General features: G+C 40.1%; 1 protein-coding gene across 1 annotated transcript in view; it reads right to left on the bottom strand.

Moving 5' to 3' along the window:
- Positions 1-204: 204 nt before the first annotated feature.
- LOC107119514 (leucine-rich PPR motif-containing protein, mitochondrial-like) overlaps positions 205-11,374 on the bottom strand; it is a gene marked incomplete at its 3' end in the record, with an annotated part of 29,130 nt that continues 17,960 nt past the window's right edge. Inside the window, exons 2-3 of the mRNA XM_015422001.1 lie at positions 1,704-1,915; positions 205-363 (exon numbers count right to left, since the gene is read on the bottom strand). Of these exons, the coding sequence (XP_015277487.1) occupies positions 205-363; positions 1,704-1,915 (371 nt within the window). The remainder of the gene's footprint in view (positions 364-1,703; positions 1,916-11,374) is intronic.

The following is an 11,374-nucleotide window of genomic DNA, read 5'->3' as shown; positions in this document are numbered from 1 at the left end:
TGTTAAGCAAAAAGTTAACTGTTTTGAACAACAGAAAGGCTCAGTTGTATTAAAAGCACCCCTAGATGTCAGCATAGCTCTCAAAATAAAAAAATGCAGATATGGAAGAGCTGAATAAACCAGTATTTCAAGGATACCTATCAGATGTTTAATACACAGTAGCACTAAAATTCCATTAACTTTTACCACGGAGGAAGAATGTACCAACACCTGAAATAGCCATATATTTTCCATACGTACCCAGATCTTTTAGCTTGGCCCACATGGTGTGGGCAAATTCTGTTCGATCTACTGGACTGAACTCAGGCAACAAGGAACCACAGCTTCTCAAAAGCAGCAGGGCCTGGTTGCTACTTGGATACCCTGAAATGGAACAATGTATTTAAAGAAGCAATACAAGCAGATCATTAAATTAATCTACACTGATTTAAACCCTAGATCTAGCATAGCTTTTTAAACTTGAGGTCAAAATATCCACAATGACCCTTGGCAGTGGGCAATAAAAGCAGCAACTCTAGCCCAAGCTTTTTAACACAAAGGACCTACCCACTTGGATGGCCAGAAACACTTCCATGTATAGGCATTTATTACAAATTTGGCAAGGCATATTTGAACAAACCCTTCACCTCAAGTTTTGAAGTAGTGCCATACAATAGTTTGGTACCACATGAACAAAATCTTCGGCCCTTCTTCCCCATCCCTCCCATGCTGAGATGCCATTAACAACTTCCACTTTGGCACAAATCATAGTTTGCTGGTTGCACACCAGCTTCTAAGTAGCTTGGACTTCTGATTTGGATGGCAAGCACAAACCACAGGTTGCTTCTTGAAGAGGAAATAATTAACTGGTGCCGGGGAGGGAGAGAAGAGAAGCACACAAGTCTAAGGTTCATTCATGGAGTGCCAACCCATGGATAGTCATTACATATAAACCACCATATTATATTCTTTGTGTCGGCAGAACTTTTACATGGCTTGGGGAAACTAGTGGGTTGTTTTAGACTAGTGCATAGGTGAAGCAAAATATATGAGGATTGGTTGAGGGTGGCTTAGTGAAAGCCAAACAGGGCAACTATGCTATATCAGAGATGCAAAAGCCCTGGAAAAATAGAAAAACCCAGAAAGCACACACACGCACACCCCCGGGATGTTGGGAAACACTAGAAAAACTCCTATGAAATATTTCAATTTTTTCACATTTCCTGTTTTTCTTTTGAAAGTTTAATGCTGGGATTCTGGTACTGTGGCAAACTGCATGGGGACACAAGGTTACATGCATACAAGCTGAACTTGTTTTTGTACTTGGATTCCACCATATGAATACTTGTGGGTGTGTTCCATCACATCAAGTTTATAGCACAAGAGCGCACATATGCGGCCCCAAAGGAAAATCTAGTTACTGTTGTATAATGAGGACTGATACTTCAAAAATTTATAATACACATCAGACTTGCAAGGGAGAAGTAGGTGACCAAACAAAACCAGGGATGTGACATGGAGGCAGGCAACAGCAAACCACCTCTGGACATCTCCTGCCTTGGAAACCCCACAGGATTTCCACAAGTCAGCTGTGACTTGAGAGCACTTTCCACCACCACCAGCACTAGGTAGGGCCATTTCATATTTTCTTTAGTTAACTGTAAACATTCCCATTTATTCAACAGTTCAAAGCAATTGAAACTTTAGGCAGAAAGTTATTCTACCTGTTCTGCATACATCATGGAATATTTTTAATAGAAGAGTTCTAGTGATGCGCCCAGTTCTTCTGATAGACTTATCCAGTTTGTTCAAGGCCCAGTCAAAATACTGTGCCTGCCTAATTCGAACAGATGAAGCAGGTGGTTCTTGAGCATCTCCTTTCTCTTGCGTCTCTTGTGTCGCAACTGTGAAAAGCCTTGTCTGGTAGATCAGATATCTGTAGAACAAGCAAATGCTGAAAACCATCACACTGACAAATAAAGACTACACTATCTATTGTACTTTTATGACCCCTTGTTAATGATATAATTCTCACTACTGCTTCTGAATTCATGGGTTGCCACAGCTTAATTCTTATATCTTCATATCTAAAATAACATAGCAGAAAACCCCCAAACTAACAACTCACTAGATGCTTGATCAAAACACATGAAGAACAAGTGCGCTAGTTCAGATCGAAAGGTGTTTCAATGTTAACACTTAACACTGCCTTGTCCAAGGCATACTAAGCCTAAAAATAATACTTCAAGATCCACCCCAAGGCTACCCAGGATGGCACCACCACTACTTCTTCTGGTGCCTGCCCAAACTTTCAGAGAGTGTGGGGGGCCATTGTAAGACAGGGCATGTTATTGGCTGCTCTCATTCAAATTAAAGGTTTTCCACAGTTTGCAGTATCAGCTGTAGCCAATCGAGGATTAGGACAACTGGTAAGTACCTGGGCTTTCCTCAGCCAGTGGGCAATTCTATTCCCCTTCATACTTGACCAACTGTTGCCATGAGGTTCTTTTGCAAAGCAGACAGAGGGAGTTTGCTCTAGTCTTAAGAGTCCAGGAGCTGGGCTGTGACATGAGAGGAGATAAGTGTTCAGCAGCAAAAGCCCACCCCCTCCTTCTCCAGCTGAAATACAGATAATACTAACAGACTAATGGCTGGACACTGAATAAGGAAGCTTCATGTTTTCAGCGATTCTTCGGCAAAGCAAGGAGGGAGATACTGCATTTGGCCCTGTCTCCTGTAGCAGCCATTTTAGGTGTACTCAGCATCACCCCTCAAAATTCCAAAAGTGCCCACAGGCTCAGAAAAGGTGCACACCCTGATCTACACCTATGCAGTCCACAGATGGCCAAACGTTCCCAGCTGGCGGCAAGTTAAGTGCCATAGCCATGTTGGAATTCTGAACATACACAGTTAAAGCAAATTTGAAGACTTCCAAGTTAACAGTAACCTGTGAGATAAATATATGTTAAGACAAAGTAGACAAAGAAGATGGATAGGAACTAAAGAACAAATACAAAAGATGAATGAAGGTGGGAAACCCAAACACTGTGTATCATCTATTACTACAGACCCAATTCCCAAAAGAAGAAAGTGTTGACACAGGTTAATATAAACCCAGACGATAAATCATAACCCGGAAGCTGAGCGCTATGATAAAATGCCCGGGGCGGGGGGGGGGAAAAGTTTGAAGACCAGTGACTATATTTGGCTCCAACATCTTAAGACATCTTATAGTAGTCATTTTCCCCATAGGATCTGCCAGCCCTTTTAGCTAGCCATATCCTACAATTCCCTGAAAATGGTGACATACAAGGGACCTCCCTTACAAATAAAGGAAACAACTTGTCACCATGTTTTGAGAAGAACTATGTGAACTCCTATGCCCAAAGCTCTCAGAAACGGTTTGACAGACTCTACCAATTGTTACACTAGAACAGCAAGAATCTTTTTAAGGGTTTCATAGAAAATATAGGAGCTGCCCTGAGCCAATGTAATATACAAGTATTCTTGTGCCTGAAATGTCTTCCACTTTTCTGTATCATCGCCAAAGTCCAGTTTTAACTCACAAGTAATGCAGCCGTTACACCTTCTACAGCAGAAACTGACTTGATAACCAGTTACTGATCACTGGGAAAATGCATGCAACACAGATTTCATAAGAATGTCAAGCATACAAAAAAGAGCTGTAGTGTATTCAAACTGTTATTTTTTTTTAATGAAAACCTGTTTTACTGTTTGATTTACTGGAATAAATAAGCTCTTCATTAAATGTGAGCTAAATCTTATTTTCACTAAATGTACACACACTAAGAACTTCTTGGGTCATGGTTCAGAACAGATGAAGGACTTGAATTGGATTTAGTTGAAAATTTTCACTGATGGGATGGGGAGAGGAGCTTCCGGTACGGCGCGTTGACAGGAGGACACTCGGCTCGCGCCGAGCCCCCTGATTCACTTTCATTTTCTTTTGGGCCTCCCGTTTGTCAGGAGAGCTCAACCAGCCCTCCCAGAGACAGGGCTGGAGCAGAGGGCATTTTTTCCAGCCCCTCCCGTGTCTTGGCAAAGCGGGGGGGTGACCGGAGTGGCCCTGAAGCAGAGACGAAGGTGTGAAGGAGCATGGCGCTCATGCTCCTTTTAGACACTGCCATCCGTCCTTTTTAACTATACGAAGAAGAGAAATAACCACAGCAACAGAGAAAAAGTGTGAGTAAGACTTCTGTGGAGTGTTAAGTGGAAAAGGGAAAATCTCCAAGTGAAATTGTCCAAAAAGGGGAGTGATGGTGGCCGAGAGACGTTTGGGACTTAATTGTGGAGTGGAAACTGATATGGGGAAAGAGAAATACTTTCTGTTGGCGTCTTTGTAGCTTGTTGGATTTGCTTTAAGGACTTACAAAAACAAAACAATAATAGAATACATGAGAGTAAAGTGGTTGGATTGATTTGAAGAGCTGGTGTAAAATGGAATGGAAGATGGATGCGGAGGAGCAGCTTGACGAGAACATGTATGTTTGCGAGGTGACGGTCGAGCAACTCCTTCAAATGGTGAAAGAGGCGGTTCAAAAGGGTTGTGAGGAGGTGTGTGCAAGACTGTGGGGGGAAAAAGATAACGCTCAGACAGAAATGGAAAAAGTGGGAAAGCAGGGAAAACAGGAGCAAACTAATATGAAGGAGAACTTGGAGGACTGCCAAAAGGAGAACAGCATCCAGGAAGAGGAGGAAAATTTGGAGCTGGTAAAAGTGAAGGACAATGCAAAAATCCAACTCTTACAGGGTGAAACAGTGCAAAAAGAGGGAACAAAAAGATTGTTAGTATCTCGTGCTAAGCCAGGGCTGGCAAAGGAAGAGAAACAACGGATGAAAACTGAAAGAGACAGAAAGGTTACAAGAAGAAAACGTAGGGCTTGGAAATTTAAAGGGAACAACAACAAAATAAGGGAAATAGAATGGTTGAAAACCAGAGAAGAGAGGATTGGAAGACAAAGAACAAATAAAGATAGACGACAAGTAGACATGCTGAGGCTAAAAAGTAGATGGCAAATGATTAGAAGGAAGAACAAACTGTATAAAAGATAGGAAGCCCGGTTTTCTGTGAATATAGGATGAAATGGAAAAGTGACCCTATCTATGTATTTATTTATCTGTTACAGTAGAATGGTGGTGGGATAAACTGTATAAAAGTTAGAAAGTCTGGTTTTCTCTGAATATAGGGTGAGATGGAAAAATGAGTTTTAACCTATTTATTTATGTATTTATTTACTTGTTATAGTAGAATGGTGGTGGGTATAGGAAGGAATGAACTCAGGTGGGATTAGGAAAGATTTAGTAAGGTAAATAGTAAGAAGGAGGGGACAATTAAGTTGGGGCAAATTAGGTTAAGCTATTTATTAATGTCCTATTTAGTAGGAAGTGTTGGCTGAATATAAAATAATCTGGATGATAATTTAAAATGAGTTTGAACAGTAAGGGTTTTTTCTTCTTTCTTTCCCCTTTTTCTGGTATGCTTTTGTCCTTTTCCTTTCTTTGGTTTACTTTTTAGACAAAAGTAATATAAGGTTATGAATGAAATGATAATAAAATGAACTCATGATTGTAAGAGCAGTTAAAGATTAATTAAAACAAAAGTTAATGAAATGGTATGCTAATGGAATAAGCAATAATACAATTAGAATGATTTGATATGATTTGATTATGGTAATGGTACATTTTCAATGATGTGGAGTGATATCAGAAGGATAAGTAGATTCTACTGCAACAGTGTAGCATGATCTATGCTTGCTATAGATTAAATATAGTTGAATAAAGATAGGTATAGCCCAGGCAGATAAATAACTGAGAGATAATGGTACAAATAAAAGGTAAAAGCCTAAGAGTAAAAATATGACAGCAACTCCATTAACTTAATATGATACAAAGGCATTCAGGAGATGTTTAAGGAATTTATAATCTGTAAAGATTGAAAGAAAAGTAAAAAATATACTAAAAGAACTGAATTTAAAAATATGTTAAAGGTTAAACCCTGCTCTCATTCTGGAAACAAAGAGTCAGCAGATTACTGGAGGATGAGAGATGTGTAAAAATAAGATAGTATGAAGGTTCTATATTATTGACAGGAAGGTGGTAATAGTTTTCTGAAAAGTTAGTAAGTAAACTTTAAGGAAATTGTAATAGTAGGTTTTACTCAACACAGAAGAGATATTCAAATGGAAGATGAGTTTAAAACATGCATGTAAATGTAGTTTGATTGGTTCATTACTCTGTGCTGATGGGGAAGATAAAAGTTGTTATAGGATTTTTTATGTAATCTTGTTGGTGATTTGGTTGATATGTATGAGACAGGCTGATATGATAAACTCCAATAAATATATTGTTTAAAAAAAAAATTCCACTGATGGGTGGGAAGCAATTTTCACCAACTCCCCCTTTCCATGACAAGTCTCCAATTTCCTCCCTCATGCTGTCCTTGGTGGCACCATATTGGGAGGGCATCTGAGGCAGAGCCTGAGAGGTTTCACTCCACTGATTGTGTCAAGAGAGAAGCCATCTTATAGGAAGATTCCAGCTAAACTTTAATTCCTTTGCACTCTGACTTGTTTGCAGGTGTCACCCCCCACACACACACAATAGCTAATCTCTATTTTACTTTGTACAGCAAGAAACACAGTTGCTGCCCACTGGAAAAATCTTTTGCCACTTCACATTGATACTTGGTTTAGTCCTATTTAATCTTCTTTTGTTATGGCAAAGGTTACCATTGGCACTATGCAACCATATAATATTGTTATGGCAACCTGGTTTCCACTAATGCAATTTTTGTCTGAACAGGATATCATTCCGAACAATCCAATTTACAAAGATATGATCTTTTTCCAGTTTTTGCCATTTTCTTTTCTTTGTTGAAGGCTGATTGTTTTGATGTTTTGATTGGTTTCCCTGTATTTGCATAGGCTAGTGCGCTGTTTTTCTTGTATGGAATTCAATTCAATTAAATTTTTAAAAAGAAACAACATTTAAAATGATAAAATAATTCAATTAAAACACATAAACAAACACTAGAACCAAGGAGGGAGGCCAATGACCATTATTGGGGTATGCCAAACAAAACAAAAAATCCTTCAGCCGCTGACAGAAGACATCAATAGAGGGAGACAGACAATAGTGGCAATGAAGTCAGACCTGGAAAGGGATGGGGGATAATAACTTTCATTTCAAGTTCTCATATGCAGGCTGAAGTCAAACAATATTTAGGCAAAAAGAGTTGGCTTCCATAAATCGAATCAGATTTAAATTATCTCCCTTATAAATAAAAGCCGAATGGTGGTGGCACTTCTCTAGAACATTCCACACGCTCTGGAATTGGTTGGCGCCCTGGTGTCTGTCCCTATCCACTGGCTGCATTGCTTGAGTCTTGCCTCCAACATTCTAAACAGTTTGCTGTTCTTCTCCCCCCCATAGCCAGTCAGAACACAGAGGTTATTTGCATATGCAGCCTCATTGGCCTCTGCCTCGGAACACAGAGGTCGTTTGCATATGCGACTTCATTGGCTTTTGCCTCTAACATTCTAAACAGCTTTGCTCTTCTGAGGTAAAATGTGTCCAATCTCCAGGTGAGGCCTGGAGATCACTCAGAATTACAACTGCTTTCCAGATGGCAGAGAAAATGGTGGGCTCTGTATCCTTATATGCTGCTGAGGTGGCCCTCATATGACAGCCAATGTGATGTAGCAGTCAGGGCTTCAGAACACGGGAGAGGCTGCAGGTGTGTGGGGGGTGGAAAGATGAAGAATGAGGGGAAATAAAGGTAGGTTGATGATTGGCTGGGAAGGAGATAGGGTTGCCAACCCAGGTGGGAAGTTCCTGGAGATGTGAGGAGAGGGTGAGGTTTCAGGAGGCGTGGGACCTCGGACAGGTACAAAGCCATAGATTTCACCCTCCAAACCAACTATTCCCTTCTGGGGAACCATCATTGCCAATCTCCAGGTGAGGGCTGGAGATCACTCAAAATTACAACTGTTCTTTAGGTAGCAGAGATCAGTTCCTCTGGAGAAAATGGTGGACTCAGTGTCATTATACCCTGCTGAGGTCACCACAGCAAATTGACACTGAGTGTCCAAGGCCAGGGCACCTGCCCAGAGCCTCTTTCTAGAGGTCGTTGTATTTATTTCCACAACGATCCTTTTTCCTAGTAGAATATAATTTTTAAATTACAGTTGGAGCTGAAGTACATTTTACACATTTCTGTCCTCATTCCATTGAATGAAAAGAAACTGCCATCACCCTGTGATAAACCACAGCCTGATATGCTTTTATTATTATTATTTACTTAAAATTTAAAAGAACAGTTAAAAATAGGAAAGCAAATCCTGATGTTTATGCAGAGCAAACAGGGAAGTGTCGATTTTATGTGCTGCTGACGCTTCTAAGAGGGGCATCCATTTTTCTTGGAGGTTGTCAGGGACAGGTTGATTTTCACATTCAAGAATACTAGTGGAAACTTTGTCCTGTAGAAAAAAGTCCCACAACTTCAGATACCAATCGCTCAGTAGCAGCGTCTTCTTAGATTTCCAATGAAATACTATAACATTCCTAGCAGCCGCACAACATAATTCTATTAGCTCTTTCATAAGTCCATTGGGGGCGGGATGGCTCCAATAATTCAGGAGGAACAAGGAGGGTTGCAGTTGGAGGGCGCAACCTGTAATTGTTTGGGTATTGATAAGAGTTACGTTCCAGCATACAGACAAAATGAGGTCAGGCTAGACCTCCTTCCAGTTCAGACACAGAAGCCAGTGGAAGTCATTCAAATTCTCTTCTTGCCACCCAGGTTCCCAAGAAGGAAAAAATGGGGGAAATATCATTATGAAACCAATTAAGAAGTCACACTTAACAGGGGGTCCAACATTTGGTAAATAAGCACCACTATTATTCTCACAGATATAAAATATTATAAATCACATACAGTAAATAACTCATATTTACATCCCGTAGCTCTATGGGAGATGTCCTCCATCCATCTATCCACCAAGTGTCTTCTAAGTTTTGGTCAAAAGAGTCTTCAAGGTCAAGGGTCTCCAACGAGTACCTATCAGTAGTTCGAGCATCCCTAAAAGACCCAGGAAAGATCACAACGAGATCTACCCTAGGCTATTTACAAGCTTTTGTTTCGTATGGTTTTTCTCTGTACTTTTTGGCTGATACCTTTGTTTCTGGTGCTTTTCCTATTCCATGTTCTCTTTCTGGATTACCAAAGCATTTTCTATGCAGCACTGCCTTGGAAGCTTAATTGGTACAGAATGTGGCAACAACAGTCCTGTCTAGGATTAGCTGTTTAGAACATATCAGCACTGGTTGACGCTCTGGTTCTGGGCCCAATTCAAAGTGCTGGTTATTACCTTTAAAGCCCTTCATGGCCAGGGACACCTTCAAATAGTGTTCTCCCAATACACTCCCATGCATGTTGTACTCATAATGCAGTTTTTTTCCTGGTGGTACTCTAATTGAGGACAGCCCATATCGTAACAGTTAATTCGTAGGCTCTTTCTATGGTGGGTCGATCCCTCTGAAAGGGCCTATCACAGTGGTATTCACATTCAGGAAGGGGTTAAGATACTTCTCTTCAAGAGGGCATTTTGTGGAGAATATTAATTAATTGAGTTATTGTGTGTATCTTGGCTTTTTTAAATTGTGTATTGCAGGGGTGTCAAACATGCGACCCGGAGGGGTCGCTATCTCCTTCTTCTTCTTCCAGTTCTGCTGCTGCTGCGTCATCATAGCTTGCTTTGCCAGACTCTCTCAATCACTCAGGAGAGATAGATAGGCAAGCTTCTATTTCCTACACTGGCTGAAGCTCCTCCCCTCTCCCTTCCCAGGGGAGGGAGGGAAAAGCCAGAGCTTGCTTCCTGGCCAGGCTACCTCAATCGCACCAGAAAGAAATGCAAGCCTTTCTTCCCTTCCATTGCCTGGAGCTCCTCCCCCAAGGGAGGGAGGGAAGGAGGAAGAGCTTGCTTTGCTTGGCTGCCTCAATCGCATGGGAGAAATACAAAGCACCTTTGAGACCAACAAAGTTTTATCCAAGGTATGAGCTTTTGTGTGCCTTGCTACAGTGACTGTGTTTTGTTGGCCTTATGCTGTGGCTCTCCTGGTTGCAACTGGGTTCCCTCCCCTTTTCACTGTATTCATGCCCTCATGATCCAATCTTGCTCAGCAGAAAAGCAATGTGAATTATTTAGATAAAGAATAACAACAAGTCAGTGAGGTGGATTAGGCTGAGAGTATGTGTCGAGATCAAGTTCACCCAGCACATTTCCTTTGGGGATTTTGAACTTAGACTTCCCAGATAGTAGGCTGATACTGACCACAAGATAACCGGGAAGGGGGGGAGCTACACAGAGGGTAAGAGAGAAAGGAAAAGAATTAAGCAACACAAGTGAGGGATCTGCTAAGATATTAATTGCTCCTCTTACTAACAGACTTCAAAAGGTTGCTACAACTTTTGTTCATATACATCAGGTAGGATTTTTACAAAGAAGGAAAGGTTCTGATCATCTTCGGCTGTCACTGATCTGATTGCTTTAAATAACAAGAGATCTAATCAAGCCGCCATTCTCTTGATGCTGAAAAAGCTTTTGACAAAATATCCTAGAAATTTATCTTTGCTACACTGACTAAATTCAATTTTCCTCACAGATTTCTGAATTGGATTAGAATTCTTCATTCAACTCCCAGACCCAGAGTACTGACTAATGGCATATTTTCCATGTCATTCCCTCCTGGGAGGGGAACTAGATAGGTCACCGTCTTTCTCCTCTTATTTTTAATTTATGTCTGGAACCTCTGGTTTGTACCATTAAATAAAATAAGAATACTCATGGCTTTTGAATTTTGAACTCTTTTGAATTTCTTTATGCAGATGATCTTTTATTATTATTATTTTTACTTGCCCAAATGGGCAAAGTTTATTAGTTTAAGAAATACACCAAACAAAACATAAAAAGAGCAATACCTTTTTAAAATATCTAGACATTGTCTCGCTCACAACATCTTTAGATACATAGTTCCTTTTTCCTCATTGTTTAACTTCCACAACAAATATCATTAATCAAAATTCTATTCCCAATATAGAGTTCATTTTTCTATATCCTATCTGCTATATATCATTTTATCTATGCTACCCTGTTATTAGTTTTATAATCATAAAAATAGAAAAGGAAAGAAACAGGTGTTTCAACAGTTTAACAGTTCTAATTTGGTCACATATTTCTTGTATAACAATAATTTGGTCCCTTTAGTAGTATTTTATATTTTCCTTAGCATTACGGTGCCAATATATTTTCACCTTACTCTATGTAACTCCATCTTTTTTCTCATAACAGTAAATTATTACATCTTCTCTAGATTA

The sequence above is a fragment of the Gekko japonicus genome, unplaced genomic scaffold (genome assembly GCF_001447785.1).
Source record: "Gekko japonicus isolate JY-2015 unplaced genomic scaffold, Gekko_japonicus_V1.1 scaffold128, whole genome shotgun sequence".
Taxonomy (NCBI): domain Eukaryota; kingdom Metazoa; phylum Chordata; class Lepidosauria; order Squamata; family Gekkonidae; genus Gekko; species Gekko japonicus.
The sequence above is the reverse complement of the archived record's forward strand: the minus strand, read 5'-3'. Positions and strand labels throughout refer to the sequence as shown.